This window comes from Gavia stellata, chromosome 1 (genome assembly GCF_030936135.1).
Source record: "Gavia stellata isolate bGavSte3 chromosome 1, bGavSte3.hap2, whole genome shotgun sequence".
In the NCBI taxonomy this organism is placed as follows: domain Eukaryota; kingdom Metazoa; phylum Chordata; class Aves; order Gaviiformes; family Gaviidae; genus Gavia; species Gavia stellata.
The window spans coordinates 94,746,596-94,773,085 of NC_082594.1; the positions used below are offsets into that span (position 1 = coordinate 94,746,596).

At 47.9% G+C, this 26,490-nt stretch overlaps 1 protein-coding gene across 3 annotated transcripts in view; it reads right to left on the reverse strand.

Annotated features, from left to right (window-relative positions):
- Positions 1 to 418: 418 nt before the first annotated feature.
- The window catches only part of BCOR (BCL6 corepressor), a 39,058-nt gene continuing 12,986 nt past the window's right edge, over positions 419 to 26,490 (reverse strand). For 2 of the 3 annotated variants that reach the window (XM_059828388.1, XM_059828324.1), the window contains 9 exons: positions 24,320 to 24,601; positions 23,568 to 23,819; positions 17,739 to 18,067; positions 17,138 to 17,407; positions 11,356 to 11,522; positions 4,143 to 4,288; positions 2,874 to 2,951; positions 2,514 to 2,664; positions 419 to 1,335 (listed from right to left, as the gene is read on the reverse strand). In XM_059828388.1, coding sequence (XP_059684371.1) covers positions 1,041 to 1,335; positions 2,514 to 2,664; positions 2,874 to 2,951; positions 4,143 to 4,288; positions 11,356 to 11,522; positions 17,138 to 17,407; positions 17,739 to 18,067; positions 23,568 to 23,819; positions 24,320 to 24,601 — 1,970 coding nt within the window. In that variant the 3' untranslated portion in view covers positions 419 to 1,040. Of the gene's footprint in view, positions 1,336 to 2,513; positions 2,665 to 2,873; positions 2,952 to 4,142; positions 4,289 to 11,355; positions 11,523 to 17,137; positions 17,408 to 17,738; positions 18,068 to 23,567; positions 23,922 to 24,319; positions 24,602 to 26,490 lie in introns of all 3 variants that reach the window. The other variant, XM_059828263.1, reaches the window with a different exon arrangement.

Here is a 26,490-nt window from a genome sequence, read left to right on the forward strand (position 1 = left end):
AACCTCTGTCCTACAAGAGGCACCCGCCTGATGTTTTCTTGTAACCTTGAATTTAGAAAGCCGATGCAGATTCTACCTCAGACTTCATCTGCTGCTCGCCAGCACCTATGCTCTGCTTTGGGAATCGCTCGCAGAGCCTCCTTTCATAAACATTAATGAGTCGGAGCTCATTTTGCAACCGGGCATGGAATTAATGGGAGCCACTCTACCCTCTTCATTTCTCAACAGTTTTATTGCCTTTAAGAAAATTTTTGTAAAATATAAATACAAAGGCAGAAGATTTACTTACAAAGTTAAAACACAGATCTCAAACATAAACACACAATTCAGAAAATTTAGTTTATGTACAGTTTCAAGCAACTTCAACATATGTTAGTTTTTCAATATTTTACAAGGTACAGAAAAAATAGTTCAAAGTCTTCTTTAAATAAAGAGCATAAAATGTTTAAACATATATAAACAATCCGGTTTGATGTGTGAAAACTAAATTTCACAGCTTTTAAATTAGGATATAAAAGTTCTTACAATTAGTTGATGTGTATGGATATGGTTTAATTTATATTACAAACTATTGAATTATATTCAATAGTGCTTACCTGGCCAAAGCAGGTAATTCTGTAAACAAAAAAACAAAAATAATATCACCAAGTGCCTTACTGAATTCTATCTCCCAAACAAGCCACACGACTTTGATCACATCACCTAGAAAAAGTATGTTCTGTGTAATCAGTGCTTTGTATGAAACAAAGTCAATGTGTGGGTGTGTTCTTTAAAAAAAAAAATGTGTTCCGAGTAATAACAAACTTATCCCAAAGCCTGTGTGCATTTAAAGAAACATTATATAACAATTTTGTAAAAACTGATTGAAGTTAAAAAAAAATTCTTCCAAAATCCATCCAACTGGAATTCAGATCTCTTATATAAAGGAAAGATATTTTCATATTTAATAGTGTCCTTTCTTTACAGAAACAATTGCATTTGAACACATATACATAAAGAAGTAACTGTATAGAGCACTGTACATTAAATGGCCTGATGGTTCACCAGAGGATGTCGAAGGGAGGGTCCTCGTGCGGATGCAACCAGTGAAGCGAGGAGCCGAGCAAAGTCTTGAGTTCACTTGTAAACTCTACCAAATCCAGCAGCTCTTTGCTCTCCGGGTTAAAAGCTTCAAGGTCCGTAGCACAAGAGAACAACTGGCTGAGGGAAGTCTGTTTGTAAAACTCTGCCTCCGTGATGGTGACAACTTCCAGATTGGGGAAGTTGCAGCGGAAGATGCGAGATGACATTTTTAGCCTCTTCACCACGTCCGAGAGCAAAAGCCAGTTTCGTGGTCTGTGGAAGCGAAGGAGAAACAGACTCAAATAACTGACGTTAAGTCACGGGCTTCTTGACTATTCACCGTACCGCTGTGCGACAAACCCTCCCGCACAAACAACCCCCCTGAAATCAAGGCCATTGCCCAGGGGGACGAATATAACAAATGTGCAGGTGCGTACGTACTTACTCATCCTACCACTGCCCGCAGCTTTGGGGAAGGAGGGGGACCAAGCATGCAGGGGCACTGGAGCCTATAAACCCAGGACTCGTGAGCGCGTGCGTAGGTCAACAGTCATCCCTACGGCTGCTCACACGTTTAAAGGTTCTCCTGGCTGAGCCCAACTCTCATTTAGCAAGTCAGGAGGTGATTATAACCAGAAATCTCAGCACCTCTGACTTCCATAAATGCCAATATTAAATACAAGTCAACAGAGGGTTCTTTTTCTCAGATTAAGAATCCAGTTTTTTAATTCAATTTTTGTACTTGTCCACTTCAAAGAACTTAAGTTACATCCATCACCCAAATAATAAAAACATGCTAAAACCCACGCTCCTGCATGATTAATATTTTAAACTATTTTTCCCACGACTGTCATCAAAATTGGTACAAATAACAAACAGTAGCTGTTTATGAAGCTGATTTATATCTTGAATATAATAGATAATAAAACCTTCCAGGTCTTTGCTTATTATTAAGTATCATAGCATCTTCTTTAAGATGCTTATTTGTTTGATCCGACTCAGAGCTTTAAACCACTTTTGCTGCAAAGTCTAGAGCAGCAGTAATGGTTGCATTTTGTCATCCACAAAAGCACGTCCGCTCAGCAAAACAGAAAAGCCCATTAAATAAAATTAAGAACACTTTGCAAACACGATATCCAAATTTAAGTCCTAGAAGCACTTGTATTTTGGGATGTTATACCAAGGTGCCTGACTCGGATGAGGGAAGGATTTTGTGTTCAAACATCACTCATCCCGCTCAGGAGCGTGGCACTCAAAACACAGCCCCAACAAGTCAGCCTTTCTCCCTCTCACCTCCTATTAGCTTAATTCTAAGAAGTCCAGCAGTTATAGTATTGCTCTCTCATTTATGTTAGATAAATGCAAACGCTTTTCCCCACGGACACAAAGTGCCGTCATCCCAAGCAGATCGTCTCAGCTATTTTTACCCCAAAACCTGTGTTTGTTCTTACCCCTGAGAGAGACACACTTGAATGTTGTAACACGGCAAGGGAGGCTCATCCGAAAATTCAAATTCAAACACATCGCTAAAGCCATCTTCATCTTCATCACCTGGGCCGGGTGGATTTGCCAAGATGTCAAATCCAGATTCATCTTTTGGATCTAAATAAAATTGAATAAAGGTGCCAAGTCAGCATTGACGAGACTGTTGCAGGTCTTGCTTTTTCTTCCAATAACGTGATCTGTAAATAAAATCAGTTTGCTTCCTTCCTAGCTTCCTCCACCATAGAAACAAAACAGCCCCCGCCCCCATGTGCCGCATGTTTTGAAAGTCTCCGAATACAAAGAAATAAAGGGTAACATTTGCTCACCGCACACAGAGCTGCCATAGAAATCCCAGTACAAACCAGGGTCGTCAACACTTCGACCTTGCAGGTCAGTTAAATACTCTGGAGAGGAAAAAACAACAACAAAAACGTTCTGATGAGAACAAAAAGCTGGCAAGTTTAGCAGACCGTGTGTCATACAGTCTCACTATGCGTCCTCCATACCTTCCATCAAATAAAACCCACACCGTATTCCTGATGCACATGCTACAAAGAACAGCATATACACACATCATTCTCGTAAATATTCCTGGAATTCACTTTTCTCCTGCATCCCTTCTCCCATCACATCAAATAATGATCCACCACACCAAATAATAACCCACGGTCTAAGAGGGACAGTCCCAACCTTAAGCTTCAGTAACTTGAGAGCGGCATTTTATTTTTGTGAAAGATAGGATGTAGCACACTTTTTAGCCTGCAGAGTTACTCTGCACACCAACTTGGGGGTGAAACAGTGGCCCCAAAGAAACTGACGGAAAAGGTTTTTCCACACAGATACGTTCAGAAGATGTAATTCTTTTTTGCAGACATAATCTGGGAGATGTGCTAGTTGAGTTGATGAAAAGATACTGGGATTCAAGACACTAAGAAGTCCAAGATACTGGACTTCACTGGAGTCCTGATACACCTATGCACTTTCTACACTGCACCATTTAAACAGGTAAGTGGATGAGTACGTAGACTCACTGACTGTGAACACTGCAAACATTTTCAGAAGTAAAGTTATTAGGGAATGCAAGTGTCTTTAACCAAAACTAACAGCAAAAAAACCTACAACCATGTTAGAACATGGACAAATTTAAAGACAAGAACATTTAATACAGTTTTACAGCACGTCAGATATAAAACGAGGCAGAACTTGCAAAAAGACAAGAACTAGAAGGATAAAAAGCAAGACCATGGGAAAACATGATGACAAACAGCTATTCCATTTGGCAAGTTTCTTATTTTCATTTCAAGCAGAAAAATGAAGGCACTGAAACAGCCCGCTGACCTCCTACCTATCAAATCTGATAGTGGCATAAACCTTATGACTTATTAAAAGTTTCAATTAGAAGGAGCCCCCATGCATGGCTATGTGTCCCACCTGCAGCGGCTGGGTTTTTGCAGGCAGAGAGGGAGCTACTGCAGCCTACCCTAATGCTCCTCAGTGTGGAGACATCCCCGCCGGGCAGCAGGGACTTTGAGGGGCCAGGGAACGTCCCCCCATTTGCCATGACCAGCAGAGCCCTGTGCAATGTGGCCACACACCTGTGAGGAAGGTCTCCATGAGCTCACTGTGGGTCATTTTCACGATGGTCCTCCCAGAGTAGGTCGCAAGCGTTGGATCAGCACCATAAGACAGTAACAGGCGGACAATTTCCAAGTGATCGTTTTCGACCGCATCATGGATTGGTCTAGGGAAATAAAAAAGATCACGGCATTACATTTTGACTCAATAGTATTATGCAAACGTGTTTGACAAGAAACTTCTGACTTCAGATCAAAGTTATTTATAGAAAGTAACACTATTAATATAGCTGCCAATCATCTCATTGTCGGTTTTACTTGCACATCATCCCCTCCCCTCTTGTCTTTTCACAGTCAGACTGCTCGGGGCAGATCCTTCTGTTACGTCTATTCATTGCCGTACATATTTCGAGGGCCAGTAAAATAATTACACCGCTGTAATAGAAAGCAGGAGTTTGCACGAAGCCTCACAAACATAATTTTGCTGCAAGTCACTCTACCGTTCCAAATTTCTGCCAATTTAACAGCGTGTTGTGGAGTAAGGGCTCATTCAGCCTGCCTCTGGGCAAGCAGAGAAATCAGTTACCCAAAGCTCCTAAATTATGTACACAGAAATAAGTTATGAAAATTTGCTGGGAATTAAACTTCCACGCTGCATCCTCTTTAAATAGTACTTGCGAATATATTTGCAGCATAATTCAGCCCTTCTACTCAGAGAATAGAAAAACATGTTATTTTGAGTTTAGTCCACCCAGAAGTTAACGCATTTTACGCAGCATGAGCAATCTGTACAAGCTCAGACACAGACTTTGTGAGCCTACAGAAGGATTATTCATTAATACACATGCCTGCGATTCCAGGTTTAGAATTCCTTATCGCTAATTATAAATCGCATTAACTTTTGCCTTTAAAATTGATTATACGTAACGGGGAGTCGTCTGGAAGTAGAACATATTACCCTTCAGACTAATGAAGATGTGTTAAAATCCCATCTTTTCCTTAGACAGCGATGAGCAGGGAACTGAAAAGGGAGTCACATGCAATGGCCACTGATCATGGAAGTTCAATTCTACTCTACACTCCTCCTCCTTTGGGCTCTCAACACCGCTGCCCCCAACAAGGCTTTCAAGCTCTCCAACAGATGTATGAAAAGGCACGAGAAGTAAGGAAGGACTTTAACTAGGATCACATACTGCCTCCCTGGAAAGCTTTCAGAACGATGTTACAAGGAGAAGTCATCCGGAAGCACAGACAAGCAAACCCCTCAACTCCATCTACCAATCTGCAAAGCAACGCTCAGCTAACAACCAGGGCTGAAACTCCCTCTGCAAGAAGGCCACGTCCCACCACTCCTTTTGCTACAGGCAGCAATGTCCCCTCTACACCACCACCGCTTTGGTACTGGCTGGCATCCACGTGAGCTCAGGACAGAGGAGAGGCAGATCAAACCAGTCGGAAGAGGAAGGCACACCACCGTTTTCCCACCTATCACATAGCGCTGCTGGTGGGAGGGGGGACTCTGATCCATCTCAAAAAGAAGTATGTTTCAGGTGTGTTTACTCCTTTCCAGTACTCTCCAGTAGGCTGTGACTTAGGGTGATTAACATCTGTCACACACGAAGCACCCTCGCTTGCCCCCATGTAGCTGGAAAGCTGTATGCGGTTTTGGTTTCGACATATGTACGCTATATTGACATGAGGAGATGCACCTGGAGAGCTTGAGGCTCATTCCCTACGGAGAGAGGGCTCATCCTGCACCGCCTGCCACCTGCACACCCCAGGCCACCAACACCGTGAACAAGCAGGTGATCCTCAAGCTGCTGAGCGCAATCCTCAATCCAGCTCGTGACACCCCTCAGACCCCTGGCACCAGAGAGCACAACACGCGCACGCCTTCAAAGCCTGACATGCTGCTCTTTGGAAAGCCACTTTCAAATTTAAAGACCAGAGAGGTCCGTGAGACTCACTTGCAAAGGGTCAGGATATCCCTTCTCAATTTCTCAGGGAAGTCTCTAACATAACACTGAAACTATCTGACGCCCTTGAGACGGTGCTGGAGAAGCCAACGTTCCGTTCCCGGGGTCCCCGCAAGCCTCACCCTCCCACCCCCACCTACTGACTCAGTTCTCCTGCACAGGGACTGCTGCAGCATCGCGTGCCCACTCAGCACACCAGCGCATCCAGGATCTGGCCAGTGCTAAACATCCCAGGCGATACAATACAAGGGGTACAAATAACAGGGGTGCCGACACAGAGGCTGAAGAAGTATCAGGTGTTTTCAGCTGTCAGCAAGCATCTGAGGCCGGAGCTGTTGGGTCACGACACTCCGAGCATCTATAGCGGGAAACATCAGCCTTATCAGCCTTGCTGCAAACCCTCCTCTCCCCCACTGGGCATGAGGCATCCCTGGCTGAAAGTCTGGCAACAGGCACCGGGAACAGATGAGAGTTACGGCTGCCGCCAAATGCTGGGGACGCTTTTTTCCCCCCACTCCCTCACTTTACTGGAGTCTTTAATTTTGAACTGTTTTCCATTTTATTTTAGAATTAAGATTTTCTGGTTTGGGGCTGGGGCGGGGTGGAGGGTATTGTGGGTTTATGGGTTTGTAGGTTTTCTTGTTTTTTTTTTTTTTTTTTTTAAACTGACTTACCTAAGTGGCTTTTGAAGCCGTAATGAATTCAAGATGATACCTTAACTTATTAAAAACAACATCTAAATCACCGCCCAGTGTTTCAATCGATTTAATGACACCCGGACAAGTTTATTAAAGAGTGCCTGGGCCTTCCCCAGGAAGGAAAAATTGCAGCACATGGGCTGTAACCCCAGGACAGGACCCCCTCTCCCTGCACTACGGGTCACCCAGCCCGGCGTGGTGGTGCATATGGGGCAGAGACAGTGGGGCAGGCAGTGGGGCAGGCAGTGGGGCAGGCAGCCCTGTCTTTGTCACCTGCCGGAGCACAGGGTGGCCATCCCAGGCACGAGAGGGGACTGTAGAGAGGCAAGGGGAAGAAAAGGCACAGTAAAACCGTGCGGAAGGAGGAAGAACAATGAATAGAAGGAAATGAAGGAAGGAAAAGAAACACTGGTGGGGAGGGGAAAAAAAAGGAGATTCCCCATAGATAAGGCGGGGGGAAAAAGGCAATAACAGAGCGCTGACAGACTCTTTTACTGGCTAGCACAGCTTCTTGGCAAGCTCACAAGCGGGGCCATGCAAAGGCACAGCTACTCATTTGCTTCTCCCACCAGGGCCGGCAGAGAAGGGAGTATTTTTCAGTCTTGGCAGAGTTTAACCATCCTTTTTGTAGGATGCAGAAGTGACTACTGGAGTCGGCAACTTTTTCAGATGTAAAAAAAAGATCCCTGGGAGTCCTCTCCTGGGCTGCTTTGCCCATATAATCTTTTCCGCCCTGAGCATCGTGGAAATAAACACTCTCTATCCCTAATGGTACAGTTAACGGTAGTACAGCTCGTTTCTAAAACAAACCCTTCGAAAGGCCCCAGAAGGATCTGGGGACATTCAAGAGCTGCAATATCCTACAGGAGACGCACATCTCAGCTCTCTCTTGTGTACTGTTGAAATCTTCCTACTATTTTTACTGCTACTAGAGTTAGGAAAACACTTTACTGGGGGTTTATCATTCCACCACCAAAATTATAAACTATTTAGACCAGTCAGGGTTTGCTCTCAGCCTTTCAGGCACCACCAGAATTTTCTTCGCTGCAATAAGAAGTCTCGTAACTCGCTGAGCAATACCATATCTTGGCGTTTTATTTTTATTTCCATCTACTCTATTGTGCAACGGTGCCCCACGGAAGAGGCAAGGCACAAGTTGCAGGAGGGCAGCTACATCGGCTGCCTCTTCTTTAACACAATTAGCTGCTGGAGGGTATGGCTCTGCCAAGACCAGCTGAAAGGACGCAGGAAGAGAGCCATCTTGGCACGGTCCTCTCAGGGAAAAAATAAAAAAGGCTGAGCTCATCAGCCACCAGCGAGAAGGATAAAGCAGAACTGGCTGGAGAGCGAATCTAGCAAGCCCACTCTGAAGCAACTGTGAGGCCTCGCGAACAGGCAGGAGATGCCTGTATTTTTGGCATGCAGCTCTGTTTTTAAAGCAGCGCCGGTTCAGCTAGGGCATGCTGCGGAGGTAAGAGGAGAAGAAAAAGGAGGTAAGGCCAAATACACCATCAACCATCCTTGCTAATGTCAGGCACTGGTCGTGGAACGCCCCTTGTTGAGCTACTGCACTTACTGGGATCGTGTCAGGGAAGGAAAGCGCTTCACCTCTTAAGCACGGTCTATTATTATTTATAGGTAAGACGATTAAGAGCCCTTAGTGACTGTGGCACCTCTGAGACAGGTCTTAAAGATCTCGCCCTGTTCTACAATAATCTTTGATTAGCCACTAATTCAGCAGCAGAGTGCTTGTGTATTCAGGGTCTGCAGGCGCTGCATTTGGAAAGCCACGATCAGCATAGAGTTTAAGAGGAAAAACACAGACAACCGCTGTATTTAGCCCAGCCAGATGCACTGCGAGTGGGGCAGACAGAGGGACAGGGTGGGCTGCAGGCAGCGGTATGTGTGCAGGCAGAGCCCTAGTGCTGAGCTGAGGGCGAAGGGAAGGACTGCACCGTACCTACACCCCCAAACGCCACCACCTCCTTTGGTGCTTTGCTTGTTTTTTGGCTTCACCAAGATTTCTGATAGTATCACAGGAACCAGAAGCTGAAAGCCGAACTCACGACAGACCGGCTGCGTAGGTACATAAAAGGCAACACCAAAGCAAGAGGCTCAGGTCTTTGCTTCACTTCAAACACACGCATGCAAAACCACCACGTTGATCGGAGCACCTGCAGCACTTCAGACAGGACTGAAAGGAGAGATGCACGGACTTTGCAGAACCTTCCTACACCCTTCACGTTCATAAGGACATTTTGTTCAGATTGAAGCCGTATCCTCACTTGTCACCACTTTTCAGAGAGTGTCCTCCAAAAAGTCGACCACAGAGGCGGCAGGCAGCAAGTAACGCAGACCGAAGCTTCAGGCAGCTGGGGTCCAAGTGACCCCCCAGGCTGCCACACTAACAAATGCAGCGCATGCAGTTACATCACACCTCATGCAGTTACATCACTCCTCCACGCAGACTGACGTTAACTGGCTAACCAGAACTAAAGACATCCGCTGTCACTGTCTGGAGACTTAAGAGCTTCCAGCACGACCAAAAATATCTTTGGCTAGTGGGCTTGTGAGGTGGCGGAGGGGGCGATAAGGCATGTTCAGTGTAGTTAAAAAAGCAGGGGAGGGGGAGAAGTCTTTGATGGTGTGTTTGTTTGGATTTTTTTGCTTTTAAGATTCTACTATCTTTCCAAGGGTTGAAGGTGTGCAAGAATTCAAATTTAAAAAGCAACACAGCTGAGGAAAACTGACACCTCCTTCCTCCTAAAAGCGAAAGGAGAAAAACTTACTGAGCCTTCAAGAGAGAAATGGGGTTTGTCTTACGTATGTCGTGATTCACTCTACAGAGACAGAGAAGTCCATTCCTGCCAAAAGGCAGAGGATAACACCAATTGGATGTTCCTTACAGAAGCTTCTGCTCTCTGTCCTACCCAACTCAGGGCAGCTAGACCATCTTTCATGTGTATATTAGATGTGTTTTGGATTCACACTGTCTGTTGAGCACCTTTTCAAACAAAAAGTAAGTCTGCCATCAGAAAAGAAAGGGGACCGCAAGCTGAGTTCTGACATTACCATCTATGATCAGACCATTGTTATGCTCATTTCTAAAATGCATTTTCCCCCAAACAACTTTCCAGGGTACACAAGCCAAGCCTCTTTCTTGAAAATGAGCTCCATCTGTGCATCGAAATCAAAGGTGGACTCTGAACTGGCGGGTGATTGAGACTGGTCAGAAAACTCCTGGGGTTAATTTTCTATACAGGTTATTCCGGCAAGTGAGACAAAAATAATTTAGGATTCTTTTTATGGCAACTCGCTGCTGTTGCATAGGTCACGTATTAAAGCTGGAGACAGCAGAAAATGCGGGGCTGTTTGTCAGCCTAGAGAGCTGAGACTTTTTACAAAGAAGCGGGACACGGAGAAGGAATCTGACAATCCAGCCAGAGTTTCAGTGTTTCTTCAGAAATGCTTCCTTTCGGCCGTGATGGGCCGGTAACGACTGACCATCATGAACTTCTAATGGACCATCCTAACCAGCCGTCCTGGAGCTTTTGTTTTCCTGACCCCTCCCTTCCCAAGTTAATAAATAGCGAGCTTAAAAACAAAAGAGGCAGACTCTTAGTTATGCTAATTTTCCCTCCTTGGCTATTTGGATGGTGATAGCGAACATGATAAACCATTTAAGATAACAGGCTGCAGGAGCTTCACGGAATACAAAGCAACCTGTCCCCAAAATGCATAGACTGGATAACGTTCTGCATACGCTGAGGAAAAGTTACCCCAAGGTCAGCCCCGGAGAGGTGGTCAAAGAGGTACTTCAGGAGATGCACAAGCAGCTTAAAAAAGATGCGGAGCAGCATTTCTATCTCCACAAAGCAAAAAAAAAAGAAAAGCTCACTATCTATTCTGCGAGCACAGGAACTAAGCATCCCTACTATTCTGTGAAGGAAACAAAAAGATTTAATTCGGGATTAAAAAAAAAAAAATAATCCAAAATATCAAAAGAGCAGATAGAGTTTTAACAGTTCAGCAAAACAACATTTTTATATAGCATATACAGGACTCGCACACCCAATTGCCGCAAAAGCCTGAAGTGCTCTTAAAAGTAACCCTGCTAACAAGGCAAAGCCAGCTCTTCTGGCACAGCTCGAAGGACCTGGAGCGCACACGAGCAGGGCTGCAGCTCAAGTATCACTCCTTCCTTCCCTGCAGCTGGCAATTTCACAAACTCTTTAAAAAAACGTAAAACGCAACTTATTAAAATTCCCAGAGAAAAAAATTACACTGAACTCGAGTCACAACGAAAGTGTGCCCCCCACCACTTTATTAACCGGAGAGCGGAGGAGGTCACCGAGACCTGCATGCTCCTGCCCCAGGACCAGCAATAAGGAGGCCACCACGCGTCACCCGCTTTGGGGGTTACATGCGGGATGGGGAGGGGGACAAGGGGAGGATAAAGAAGTAGAGAGGGAAAAGGGTGCTTTCTCCTGCCACCGTGACCAAAGGAACTACTGCCCGGTGGTGGTGACCGCCCGATGCTGGGCCGGGGGTGCCGCTAACCTGGTTCCATCCTGAGCGCTGCAGTTGACGTCGGCCCCATACTCGAGGAGATGCCGCACGATGCTCAGCCAGCCTCTGACACAGGCCTCGTGCAGGGCACAGTAACCTGCGTTGTCACGATGATTCACATCACACACCTTGTTTTCCAAACAATACAGAACCACTTCCTGGAAATGGGAGGAAAAACAGATACATCGAGTTATTTCTTGCTGCGGAGATGCACAGATTTCTCTTCTTGAAGGAAAAGGGCGGGGGGGGGGGGGGAGGCAAAACACAAAACCCCTACGATATGCCTAAGTTACCCTCTTTGAGACAGGTCAGTCAAAAGGAAAAGAAAAGGGGAAGCCACTGAAAGTCCTGCTTCTTCAGGAGACATAGCGGAGGCCACGACTTCCCACGAGCAGACTAGCATATGCGAAGCAGCACCGAGAGCTCCGCGCCCTGCAGGGACCCTCCCGCAGCCCCAAACGTCAGTAATCGTTGCAGAGGGAAAATGTGCAAATTTTGCAGACAAAACTCACAGCTTTCCGCTTCTTAAAACTTCCACGCATAAAGCTACCAGGAAGGTTTTTACTCTTACATCCACATTTTTTAGCAGAAAATTCTGTAAGCGCAACAGCAGCACAGCCAACGTCAGTTTGATTTTAAAATTAAAAAGCGTATGACCCGAAACAAAACACATTTAAGACACACAAAGGACGGTTTGCTATCGGCAAACAAACAAAAAAAAAAGCCCGATTCTATCAAGATCGGGGAAATCCCATTTTCACCCACCCTGGTTTTCTGCATGCACAACTAAAGCCAGGCGCTGGGTTCCAATAACGAGCCCGGCGCCGTGGGAAGCCATGTGAATTTAACACAATTCATCTTGCAGTCAAATGTACCACGGTCGAGAGCCTAGGCCAGACTCAGCTCTACGCTGTCAAGCGGCCTTGAAACAATGACTGCTCCATCACTCAACCAAAATTTTAGGATGGTGCGAGTCTTCCTCAATTTGTCTCAGATGCAAAAGAAAAAAAAACCACCACATTTCTAAGTGACGCTGTATGTATGAAATAGCCCCCGCATTCCCAGATTAGTGGCAAGCCATTAATTTTGCATTTGCTCCTCTCGAAGGCTGAGCGACATCCTCGCAAAGTGGGATACAGCGTGGAGGGGGTGAGTGTTTGCTTTGCCAAAGCAAGAGAATAAAACAACAGCCGCGTGCGATGCATTTATTCTTCCCGTTTCAAAATCTACCGGAAAGCCCGCAGTAATCTGTGCTCTGGGTATACCTGACCCGAGAGCTGGTATCCAAGATACAGCATGAAGCTGCTCTTTTAGCAGGCCCTCACTAACCAGGCTAAAGTGGGGAGCTAATGAGCTGCCCGTCCCAGGCACCAGAGCATCCCCCTGACCTGCCGCCGGGACAGAGCGGTCCACCACCTACACCTGATGCACCCACCGGTTTAACCTGGGATCCTCTCTCACCAAACAGAGGCTTTAAACTGTTCCTGCTAATCAGCCCAAAGGCCAAAAATCGCTCCAGAAAGGATGCTCTTTACCCTGCGCTCCCTCAGGTCCGTAAGAAAGGGCTGTGCAAAATGATACCCCGGAGGTATGAATTTTCCTTCAAAACCAGACCACCCCGCCAGGCAAATTAGCAGATGGATATAGGTAGCAGACGCAGCTGCCGTATTCGGCTCCACTTCTAGCATGCAGTTACCGTTTAAAATAGATTCTGCAACTCAAAATAAAAGACCTTTCATCTATTTTTGTAAAAAGGAAAGGCTCATCCTAGGGCAGAATACCTACTACTGGACGAAAAGAAAAGGCTAATTTTGTCGGGCAATTCTGTGTTAAGAGGCTATAAGAAGAATGTCATTAACCACAAAATGTAACCATAAAGACCATAAAACACTACATTGTTAATTAATTAAATGCCTCATTAACTTTTTTTAACATGATTTATTCAATTTACAAAAAAATTAGCCGTCACTGCCGAATACAGGAACATGTGGTGTCACAAACACACTTTTGGTTTCATAAGCATCTCTCGCTAACGTTAAAGAAAGGCTGTGAAAGTGCCACGGGGCAATTTAATGTCTGTTCAGGTGCTCTATTTAAACCAGCAATCTGAAAATCACTCGCAGTTAATCCAAAGAGTCAAGCTAGCACATCACCAGCAAGATCTGTGCCACCACCGCTCCTGCTGCCTGCAGTTTGTTAGCCAAATTGCAAACAGCAACGTTAAAAGGTGCATGCAAATATGCACGCTCCATCCTCTACAGAAAGGTGCCCTTTGCTTTAGTCTCCCCCACCCTCTACTGCTCTGCAGCAGCTCCTGCCCCTTTTCCAAAGGAAGGGGTCAGCATCCCCCTGTGCATCCCCCATGCCCTGGGCACGCATGCTGCCACCAAGAAGCACTATTCCCCTCCACCCAACCTCGAAACAGGGCCCTTGGGCGAGGCGCTACCACCTGAGCAGTAACACCTCCCCGCAGCACCCTGCCAAACCCCCAGAAGCGATGCTTGTCCCCTAGCACGGTGCGGGAGCCTCAAGGGAGCTGTGCAAGGGCAGGACGATGCTCAGGAGCTCCTGCTCCAGCGCCACGGGGGACCCAGGGCCAGACCCTCGTGTGAGGCATCCCCAGGGCAAACCCTCTCCCCCTGCCTAGATAAGCCCTGTCTTCATGAGTGTTTAAACCCCCTGGGAACAAACACCATCTTTCCCCCACCCAGTCACACACCACACATTCCTCCAATTTCACTGCCTTCCCAGGCAGGATTTAATCCCAAATTCACCGGAGAACTTTTCAAGTCCAGACACACACCAAAAAGCAACAAGCGGTACAAAGAAAACCCGTGTTTCCTCTCCCATCAAATTCATTACGCAAGCCTTTTGTAATTTTTTTCCCAAAAAGACTTTACGCTCCCTATAATTCCCCCTTCACAGAAAGTAAATTACAGTTTTAAGACTACTATTATCTCAAGTCATTTGTTTCAAATGGGGAAAACAGAATGGATTCGAGAGTGCCCATATCCTGGGATTGGGCATCCTGATGTAGCAAGGCCGGGTGCAGAAGCCTAGGGAAGAAAAGGCAAAGCTTCCCACCAGCTTTGGTGGGGTTTTGCTCAGACCATATGGGTTTCCAGAGCCGAAGACCATTTGCCGCACTGTCTTTAAGTAGCCTTGTTAGCCGCGGCCCTGCAATTTATCTGACCAGACACAAGCCGCGCTTGTCCTTCGACATTTCATTCTCACGTCAGCTTTTACACACAAAATCGTAACCGTGTGTGTGTGTCCCCCTCCCCGCAACTATCTGGGGCACATCCATACCATGCAATTGCGAGTGGGTAGAGGCACCTCGGCTAGCAGCGTTTGGGCTCCCCGTGGGTCTGGGAATGATATATACAGCTCGCCAGCATCTTTGCATGCCAAACGTGCCAGCGCTGCCTCTGGGTTTGGGGTGGGATCTCTCCACGGCCGCAGGGCATCCCTGGCGCAAAGGCAGGCAGGCTGCCAAGGGCAGGCTCGAGCTCACTCGCTCTCAGGGCAGAGCTGTTGGTGCTGCTCTGCCCCATACAGCATCCCTGCCTCCGTCAAGGCTCAGCGGTGCCCTGTGGTGCCACTCACATCCAGCTCCGAGTCCTGCGCCAGCCCTTGGCGTCCCTTTGCAAGCCATGGCCCCAGCGGTGCAGACTCATTCGGCTCCTCTGCCATCGGGCTGGCGAGGGGCCGCAGGGCTGCCTGCCGCCACCACAGCAGCTGTGAGAAGCCCCCGTGAGCCCCTGAGCATCCAGCGGCTCCCACTTCATCAGCCCCTGGCCATCGCGCTGCAGCCACCAAAGGTTGCTGCCCCGCTAACAGGGACGGCAGAAAACAGATGTGTGCAGCTGCCACAGGTCACAAACCAGCAAATTAGCTTGACCCAGCAAGGTTTGGGGGTTTTTTTAGATAGAGGAATTTGTAATTTCTTGACCACTCTTAATTTTTCTGTAGACAGAGGAAATTCAGCTTTCTAATAACCACAGTAGTCTGGTTGCTAGCAAGAAAAAACACAGCTACAGAGCTTCCACGGCTGAACAAACTATCACAGCTCACCACAGGCCAAACGAAGCCCCAGCGGGGCGGCACGGCCACCCACCGCTCCAGTCCTTGAGACAGGGCCCATGCCGGATCCTGGCACCAGCTCGGGCACACAAGACAGAGCTCTCCCCCCTGCCCCGCTCGGCTCTCCTGCCCCGCACCCCACCAACAAGAGGACTCGCTGCCACGTTGTCAACGCCGGCCAAACAATCGAGTCAAACAATTGGAATATTTAAGCCTATTAAAAACGTGGTGTTCACTTGAACTTTTGGGTGAATTCAAGTCAGAAAATCCCTGACCAGCTGATGATGGGAACTCAAGGTTACCCCAGGATCCTGGTCCCCCGACCTTGGTGAGCCCGGGCATCCCCAGCTTTCTGCAACCAGCCCAGTAACAGCCAATGCTGCAGACAGCTCCCACTATCAGCAAAGCACACAGAGAGCCCTCGGCCCCTGCTTGAGCAAGACCTCAGCCCATCACTCGGTTTCGGAGCTGCCCCCATTGAGAGCACGACAGGCGCAGAAATCAAAGTGCACAAGCATCCCACAGCAGCCTGCTACACACGAGCGGTACTCACCCCGACAGACACCGCGCGGGAAGAAAATACACTCCAATAGCTTGGCGTACATGCTACAACACATTTTGATTTTGGATCCATAGGAAATTAAATAATTTAAATTACGGAGATTACCATAGCAACGTTGTAACAACCACTTCTCCTCCCAGCTAGAGCTGAAGTGCCCTGGGTTAGAAGAAGCCTTTGTCTAGGGTAAACAAAACCTTTCCAACAAACCCTGCCTTTCAGAGCTGGAGAAGGCCTCTGTCCACATGTAGCTCTCCAGCTATACAACGGGCATCCGAGGTTTCTACAAACCCCTGAGGCTGGGCAGGCCCCAGCTGGGCCCAGGCTGATGCCACCTTCCAGCGCGGGGCTCAAGCCCAGCTCTGAGGTCCAAGCGCTCCTCACCACCACGGCGAACCCTGCAGCCGCGCCGAGGGCAGCAATCGCGCTCTGCCATGAAACACCTCTTTGCAAGATGTGAAGCTGAGCAACAATGACGCTCATACCTATATGCCCGTTTTTCCCCAATAAAAGTGTGCTTCGAAACGGCAGAGCTCGGGGATTCATCGGTTTCTGGGTTTTGTGGCAACAGAGGGGCCGTTTCATTAGACAACATTGTTCCAGCTACGCCAAGCAGCTCCAGACTCCAACCATAAAGCATGCGGAGTGCTGCTATGATGCATCTGAGCATGCAAGAGGACACTCCAAGCACTACATCCTGAGTCACAAACCAGATACTCCTTGGAGAAAAGAAACAAAACCCTTCTCCTAAACTACATGCTCTTCACAAATAACAAAAGCAAAAACCGTACAGCTCATTAAAAATCACCATAAAGACTACTTAAAAAAAAAAAAAAAAGGCATTCATTCTGTTTGCAGATGGCTTATATTTAAACGGAAGCGAGGCTTACCAATAAAACTTTACCCTTTGCTCGTTCACGCAGGATGCTGCTTACCCTGCGCCCCTGCCAGCTGACCCAACCGCAGTCGGGAGCCATTCCCACAGCGACCTGCTCCGAGACCCAGCGCGTCAGGGAAGGGAATGCAGCAGGGGAGAGGGGGCCTGCAAATTTCCAACTATAAAACTGGAAGGAGGGTTTTAACTTTTGAAATTAAAATACGTCGTCCCGCAGGGCGGTGAGGGACCCTTACCTCGTACCCCAGGCGTGCTGCCCGCTGCAGCAGCGTTTCTCCCGCGTTCTTATTGACAATAAGCCTCCGTGCTTCGGGCGGCATGGGCCGGCTCGGGGTGGTCTCCTGAGGGGGGCTTGCAATCGGCAGCTGCGAGGGCTGCGAGACGGGTAGCAATGAGGGAGTCTGCTGCAGGCGATCGTACTGCTTCTGCTCGTACGACTTGGCTGGCGAAGAGTCGCCGTCTGAAGTAGGCTCTGGTCGCTTCCTGACTTTCCTCGTTATCGTGACCTGTCAAAACCATTATTGTGGGGTTTTTTTAATCCTCGTTTTTACAACAGAGTGATGGGATTATATTTTGCCAGCAAAGACTTACACTCTTCTACTCCTGTTTAATTTTTTAAGAAAGACCTGCTACAGCTTTTAAACGCAAGATTCCTCACCCCCTGCAATAGTGCCTTTAACTTGGGTTAAGAAAAGCAGATACAAAATGTGCAAAGCATCCACAGACAAATTTGAATGCAATCCCCGCTAGCCGGCATGCATGACAGCGCATTAGTTTTAAGCAGGCTGGCGCTGCCTTCTGAGAGGCTGGTGGACAATTAAGTCTAAATAAAGATACCTTATCTTCCGCATTTTCGATATCTGTGGTGTCATCCCCTGTCAGAGATGACCTCCTTCTCCTCTCCTGCAGTGCCAAGTGTTTTGTTTTACACTGACGTTTCCCTGATGGCTTCTCGCACTCGCTGTATTTCTGCAGCAGAGATGCATGTTGGAAATCCTCCTCTTCGTCTGTGTACAGCCCATCTGTCTTCCGGCTTTCTTTAATTTTCTGCTGTTTGGCAGCCAACCTCGAGGCTGGAGTACAGCTTGGCTGAGCCTGCCTTTTGCTGTTTGCATTGGTGGATGAAAGGCTCTTCATGTGCTGAGACACTGGGAATACGGGCAAGCCTAAATGGGAAGGAAAGGCATTACACGTTGCATGGTGTGTTAAAAGGAAAACACATTGCTAGCACTTAACACAAGCTCCTTGACTGCTTAAGAGATCTACCAATTACATTTTCAAATCATTAATATTTTAAGCGTTCCACATTCAAATTGTAAATAGCGTCTTGCCAGTGAACGCAACGCTAACAGTTACAGCGCTCTGATAAAAATCGCTAAATGAACTGCCCCGTACCGGGTGCCGGGGCACCAGGAAGGCCGTACGGTGCCGCGCGGCGCCGTGCCAGCTCGGCGCTGCCGCAGCCCAGCCGCCACGGGCAGAGCGGACAGCCGCCACCGCACCGCCTCGCTGGGGAAAAACTCGCCTCCTTACCTGGAACTGCTTTATCTGAAGGGGAACCAACTCCTCCGGCAGCCTGGGCCCGGCCGGGCTTGCCCGCCTTTGGCTAGGTGTGGCGGCAGGGCAGGTACAGGGGTGGGGGGGGAGGAGGGGAAAGCGAGAGAGGAGGGAGCATGGATGAGGTCTTAATGGGACCGCACCGGGGGAACGCTGAGCTCAGCCCTAAGACGGCAGTAAGACAGGGAACATCTCCTTGGCAGCGTTTTCACTTGAAAAGCAAACCAAGAGAGGAAAGGCTACTCAGGCGGCCGCCCCTACAGAAGCCCTCTGCAAACTCCCTATCAAAAAGCACAGGGATTTTGCAGGAAGAGCAATCGGCTGTGTCTCCCCGAGGACTCTGTCCAGAAGTGAGTCTTTCTGTGAGAGCAGAAAGCCCCGGGACGTCGGGGAACTAAGGCCAGTGCTCTGCCGCCCGTGGCAGGATACCGGCAGGGCTGGGTTTTCTCCGGGGGTTAGCTCTAACGAGACGGATCCCACAATCTGGGCCACATGCAAAAAGCATGGTTACTTTTTTTTTTCCTTCAGAGTGCAAGCAGGTTTACAACAAAACAAGGACAGGAAAGTTGACTTTTTATAGTCTGAATCTCCCTTGGGAAGAGAATTGAGGTGACCTCAGAACCAACTCCTCTGCAGAAAAATTAAAGGTTGCTGGAAACGAAGGGGACGCTTCAGCCAAACAATACCACACCACTGAGGGAAGGTGCAGAAAAAACCCTGAGCACTGGAAAGAGGCTCCTTTCCTCCGAGAAGTCTCTGAAGTGATGCGTCTTTCAGAAGAGAAGAGATGGCAGGAGCAAATAAGGCAGCAGCTCAGAGAAGAAAGACCTTTATTTAGACTCGATCCAGAGCCAGTCGGTAAAAAAGAAAGTAAAATCTAGAATCCTCTTGGTGGGCAGCTTCACACTTTTGTCTTCCTTTAAATAGATCTGTGAAAGCAACTTGCAGAAGGCTTTCTAGATTAAAGATGCAAACAGAAATCCCCCAGTTCTTTTGAGCCACTTTCTAGAAAAAGATGCATACCGCAGCTTGCCAAGCAGATGTCAGGGAATTTACGGGACACACGATGCACAGATTGTTCAGCAAAAATCCAGTAAGTTTTTCAGGCTTTGCAATCCCGAAGGCAGGCGCCTAGTCGTAGGCTGAGCCTACAGATGCAAGGCTGTCTTTCCAACTCTGCAGACAACATGAAGTAAGGAGTCTTTAATTCTTCTGTTCCCAACTAACCTAACTGGAGTAGCATGTGAAAAGCCCAATTCCAATACAGAAGTATCATCATTATCTACTTAATCACTTATTAAAAAATTGCAAAGATGGAAAGCAGCAGCGATGAGGTCTGGTGAGTGCAAAGGAAAGTAAGAAACTGCTCCATGTAGAAAAACTGTAACAGAAAGAAAAAAACCTCACAGGTCTGGAGAAGGACAGAAATACTGGAAGGATGGAGGAAAAAAACACAGGGAGAGAAGCCTATCTCAAAGAACTGCAGGCCTTCCCATGCAGGGATGCCGAGGCATTAAAAGTGGAAGTTTAATCACCACAAAAAATGCGCACTCCAGCCTGCAAGCTCCACGTAAACTCTGTGCTCCACTTTGACCCTCCACAGTGGTGACAGCAGGCACCAGGCTAAACGTGCACCGCAGCCAAGAGATGGAGAGCAGCAACGCTATGCCCAGGAACTTTGCGATCTGTAACGCTGCAAGAAGCCAGCGCTACCCAGAAAAAGCCAAGCATCAGCTTGGGAAATGCAAGACACACGGGCAGAAAAAAGGCAAGAGATTAATCCTGGAATCCCACTCCATCTTTCTGACCTCTATATACGTGAAGGGAGAAGAAAAACAACAGTGAGCAGGAATATCCCCAAATATCCATGAAAAAAAAAAAAACTAAACCAAAAACCCAAAAAAACCCAGGCCTCCGACTGATGTGGGTTGTGGCAAGTCTGACTCAGAGCAGGACCTGCCTCCCTTCCCGCAGGAGCGGGCTGCAGAGAGGTCCACGCGGAAAAGCAGCTGCTGCCGCGTCACCTGAATGCTCGCTTGTTCAGCTCCCACCCCGGCAGCTGCCTCTTCCTGCCTGCCAAGCCAGCGGCTGCCACGCTGCCTGCAACCCGAGGCGGCTCCGAGGGGCAGGCAGCGGCTTTCCCGGTGGGCAAGATCCTCCCAGCTCCTCTCCTCGGGGCTTCTGTTCCCACGCTGCCCGGATTTTCTCCTCGTGCCGGGTGAGTGGCTGCAGCTCCCTGAGGGACTGTTGGGAGAGCTGGCTACCGCAGCACCGGCAGCGCTGGGAGGATATTGCTCAGCTGGGACCCCAGCAGAGACCGTGGCTCCTGCCTCGGACACGGGTCCCGGCACGCGGCATGATACCCTGAGGTTGCAGGCATGCCCACGCTCATGGACCTGCTGCGCCCCAGAGAGCCAGCACGGGCAACCTCACCTCGCAAGCAGGATAAGGCAGGGCCCTGAAATTATTTCGGGCAAGCCACATCCCGGCTCTCGTTGTTCTGACCCGCAAGTGAGGCTGCAAGGAGGCGACAGCCGGAAGAGTCACCGGGGGAACATTTCCAGCGGCCACCGCCTGGTGACCCGGCCAGGAGGCACTGACCAGGGGACAGAGGGGTGACAGCCCGGTGGCAGCTTGCAATGCAATGCATGACTCCTCCCATGCTAAAATCCAGGGCTGAACACAACCCGGAGCAACAAGCCCAGAAGTCAGCACCTTCCACCTTCCTGGAGATTTGCAGGCACAGGTGGCAAATCATCCTGCTGTTAGACTAAGGCTTCACGGGTGCAGTGGCAGACCTTGATGCCCTGTTACAACCCGCTCCTTGGGATACAACCAGCTTCCCAGCAGCAGAGACTGCCACGTTTGCAGGCAGTGCTTGGGCACCAGGAACAGCTGTTCCCAGCCCCAGAGCAAAAAAAAGCTGTAAGCGACAGGGTATATTCTCATATTCACGATATCTGCTTGTTAAAGAAAAGTTTGAGGACTAGTCCTGGGCAAGAAAGACAAGCTGGAAATCTCCATCCCCATGCGACCGTCACACAGAGAATGCTCTGGCTCCCAGCAGGGAAAAAGTCCTCATCCTAGTGAACTAAGAAAAAGGAGATTCAAAGGTTTACACTTCAACGGGGCTGGAGTAGCGTCAGCAAAGTGATCTGAACGATCTCCAGTGCCTCTGCACAATCAATGGCGAGGCATAATTTAGTCAGGTTTATGGTTTTATAGCAGCTTCCAAAACCAAGAGGTTTTTCATAGCCATGGGGCGACTGAATCTGAATGCTTCTGGGAACGGTGCATAAATCGGGAACCACCTCTTTTTCTTTCCCGAGGTCATGCATTAGAGAAGCCTGTCGCTGCCACGGGAGGCATTGCAGGGGAAAGCTAGAGCATCCTTACACAATGCGGCTTCTTGTTAGTGACCCTCATTTTATCTCTACAAGGTATCTCTTTCTGAAAGTACAAAGGGGAGCAGGTGATGGGCAGGGATGTTTGAGCCGATACCATCCTTGCCAAGACAGCACATAAAGCAAGAGACTAAGAGTCAAAGCTCCTTTTAAACTAAGTTTTGATCTTCTGCTCCATGAATCCTTTTGGAGAACCTTCCCCATCAATAAGAATCAAAGTTTGGGGTTTTCTGCCCTCAGATAATCCTACCGAGGGGAAAGACGGGTGAGGAGCTTTAGGACAGAAGGGAAGCCCATACTTTTGTCTGTGACCGTTTCGGAGATGCTAACCAGGAAAACTCTCACTGGTGCAGGATGACCTGGACTCGGTCCTTTCCATGGCAAGGGACAAGAGGATCCGCTCTCCTCGTGCTTCTCTCTTTTGAGGGGATCTCAGCTAAACTACAGGTTAGGCCAGCTGGAGGGTGAATTTCTACCAGTTTGATGAAGCTCACAGGTCTGTGAAGGAGGAAGGAGCCCAAACATCCAACTGGAGCTCCCCCTCCCAGAAAAAGCCTTTCCTCAAAAGCAGGCAGAGGACTTGGAGGGTTAAGAGGAGGAAAGGAAGGAGGAAAAGAAAAGTATTGGCAACCTTTTACCTGAAAAGCCAAAAAAGGAGACAAGGGCTCCCTTCTGTGCCCAAAGGAGATGGGGATTGATGCCAAGGTGCAGGGGACACACAAGGGGGATCGGCCACGTGGGCTGCGTGCTGCCGTTCCCCACCAGACCTCCAACCAAGCCACAGCAGCAAACGTCACAGGGAAGGGGAAAAGCAGCAGAGCAGAAAATGTGCCCGGGGGGTGAGGACAGCAAGGACCGGCGAGTCACCTGTCTGTCAGAAGGAAAATTTGGCAGATTGCCTCCACAGCCCCCCCCCCCCGAATAGGGAATGGGCAGAAATGGGGGAGAGGATGGGGAAAAGGAGGAAGGGGAGTGAGAGGGAAAGAAGCAGCCAGAAACAAGTCAAGGCAAGATGATGTTCTTTGAGGAAGGGACCCCTTAGGAGAGAGCTGCTGGGAAGATGTCTGCCAAGGGGCCGAGGAGTGGGGCCACAGGGGTTTACAGGACATGCCTGGGACGAACCAGCAAGGCATCCCCGTCGGGAGGAGGACGAGCTTTGCTCTTGAGCATATGCCCTGGGAAAGGCAGGGAAACCCAGCAGTGCTGAGGGTGCTGGAGGCGTTGGGTTCCCGAGATCAAGAGCTGCTAGCTGTGCTGACGCTGTTTCAGAGGGTCACAGCCCCTCAAATCCTACGTGTGGTTAAATGCTCTTACACCAACTAGCAGGCTGTTCGCTCCCTCCCTCTCCCAGAAGCATGCCCGCGTTGTACCCCCACCCCACCCCGCTCTCCTCTAGAGACATAAACTTCATCTTCATGTTATCTATGAAAGAGTATTTAAAGCCAAAACACACACGCACACACGCACACACAAACACATAGTTACACACACATACACAAACGCATTTTCTTGTCTGCCAAGTATCAGCTACACTGCAATTCTTAAAGAGGAGGTGTTAGTCCTTATACAAACGGACATCTACAGAAATAAAGATATATATAAAATTTTTAAAAAAAAAAGCTCTTGACAATTCCTTAACATCGGTGGCAGCATGCGTCACTGTAAATGCTAAAGCCGGCTGGTTTCCCTAGTAGTCTCTGCATACCTTGTTCATTGTCACTTGTTTTGAGGGACTCTTCAGACCAACTTCTATTGCTTTTGGCCTCTGACCTTTTCTTGGTGTGCCTTTCTTCTGTGAAGTCTTTGACCTTTGCAGTGGCCTCTGGCTGAACAGCCTCAGCTAAATCTTTCCTGCTTTGCCGGCCCAACTTGCCGGACGGGGATCTCTCTGGTGACACCTGCTGCTCCCATAGTTCCCTAAGATGCTGCAGGTGACGCTGCTTTTTGGGATGGAGCCCTGTTAATTCAATGCACACCTTCAGGTTGGTCACCTCATTACAATTGGGCTCTTCTAAGTGGTTAGAGGAATTGTTTGTCATTTCCCTCTCAGGCCAGTCATCTAATGGAAAAATAACTAAAAATTAATCAAAAAGCCCCCTCAACTTAAAACAAAAGCTACATTTCACTTTCGGGGCATATAGTCTCAGCTTTACCACCACACTATGCATTTTAAATGTTCGCTCATTAAGGGTTACATGCACTACAGTAACTTGCACTGCTGTGGCTACAGTGTCCAACGACTAGTGCTTTACCCTTATATACCAAGTCTTTTATATATACATATATATATACACATATATATACATACATATATATATACATATATATAATTTTAAGTGAAATGACAGTGCTCACATTAGTAACTATCAAGTTCAAAAATGGAAACACATTAAGCCAAAGGGACGTTCCTTTCACAAGACATTCCTTGAGACAGACCAAAGCAAAATGCTGTCTTACCTTTGGAGTTCTTCTTCTTTTTTGCTTTTGATATAAGTTCATCCTGCAATTCGTCCACAAAGTTTTCGTTTGGGCTGCCATCATTTTGCACTCTCTCACCAGAGTGTTTACGCTTCCTGTCCAGACGTGGACATGGATGTTGGCCAATATCTTCTGTTGGCTGGTCTTCTGCTTTTTCATATATAGAATGTCTCTCTAAATAACATTTCTCATTTGAGAGATCTTTCTCCTCTGGAGTTTCAAGAAAGTGACCTTGGTTGTTTTCTGTACTAGTAAAGTTACCTAAAAACAAACAAAAACAAACACCACAAGACCTAATAAATACAAAACAATTAATTGTGAGAAAGCTATGCTCTCTGATCTCTTCAATGTCATCTCCATCATGACTTATGGCTCATGAGGCACATAAATAAACACAAAATTATACTTCAGAACAAGTCTCCCCTGGTCAGCCTAAGGCAGCAGTTTTCTCAACAGTTAAGTACAAAACCCCCAAAAGCGTGATACTATGTGTTGTTTTTACATCAGTTTAAGAAGCACAATATTCACAATACTTGTATCCACAGAAACATCACAATACACTTTTTAAAATAAAGAAACACCTTTAGATATCTAAAGCACAGACCCTTTTCAGAAAGCAACCTCACCCCCCAAAACCGTGGTAAGTAATAACCCAAGCTCCACTTTGCAATGACTTTGTTTTCAAAAATACCTTCTGATGATAGTAAAGCATTAGTCTTTCGCTAGTTCCTAATCCTTCCCTAACTTCTCTCATCAAACTGCAGAGTCTGACTTAAAAGCGTTCATCCCTTCTTCTGGAGATATAAATGAGATACAGAGCACGCACACGTACATGGGAATACCACTAAGAATAGCCGTGATATTTTGCAAAAAGCACTACTTGAATCCAAGGTTATAAAAAGGCTTCCTCACTTCAAGTAACCAGACAGTCGCTGTACATCACATGATCTTTGTCACCTCCTTTTAAAAAAGACCTCACTTTTTTCAGGGAGTATTTCCAGCAGCAGCGAGCAGGTGAGCTTTGAAAAGCTTACAAGAAACTAGTCTGACAACTTAGCCACAAAAACACCCACATTGCCATGCTTGCTGCAGCTTCAGCTTCCCCCCTCCAATACTGTTCCCCGAAATTTAGAGACAGCTTAAGCAATTTTAAATGGACGGTTGACTTAAAATGACAATTAATCATCACCTTGAATAGGTATTTTTTCTTGGGTTTCACTAAACCAGCCGAGGCATCGTTAGGCAGACATGCGGTACAGACTGCAACACGGTTAATCAGCTTCTTATTTACAATTCTCACAAACAAGTTGGTTTTCCCACATGTTTTAGCTCTCCTGGCTAACCAATACTCTTTCTGCACGTCTGCCGCTGCTTGGCAAACTCTCTGTATGCTCCATCCTACTTCCCCACAGCTCACTGTCCCTTTTCCTCTTCCTCCTCCTTGCCCTTCCTCCTGCTCCCACTTCGCTTCCTACAAACACATCTGCTGGTTTCCTACCTGGACTCCTGACAGCTCCATTTCCCTTTCCTCCCCCTGATCCTCCCCGTCCTTACTCAGCCTCCTCCCGCGTACAGCCTGGCCTTCAACTTCTGCTCCTTCCCCTCACCGGGGCCGACATTGCTCCCCTGCAGCCCCCTCTGCCATCCTGTCCCCTCCAAGACCCACCACACCAGCAGCACCACCAGTCCAGGCACTGGCAGCCTCTGGATGCAGCCCAACTCTATCCCACCTCATTCTGAGAGCACCTTCCTACAGCTCCGCCAACACCTTCTGGTTTCACGACCATCCTTGAAATACCTGTTGTCAGCAATGGAAGGCTGAGGGGGAAAAAACCAAACTTCTCTGATGAGATTTTTCTCCCCCACAAGTTGGAAATGGCTCCAAGTAGCACCGAGGGTTCTGGAGATGCTTGCAGGCACCAGAAGACATCCCAGCATCATTTTTACGCTGCTTGGGAAGCTGCCTGCAGGGCTTTTTTATAAAACAGCAGAAGATATTTGGCCAAGAAAAATCAAAACAAAAGTTGACTTTTTCCAGGCGAGCGGGACGCTCGGGCCGTTCTGCTATTTGGCGATGCTCCTCTCCACATGGCTGTCTGGCCAACACCTGCTCCCTTCAAGACTTTAAAACACAGTTTGTCACACTTCTT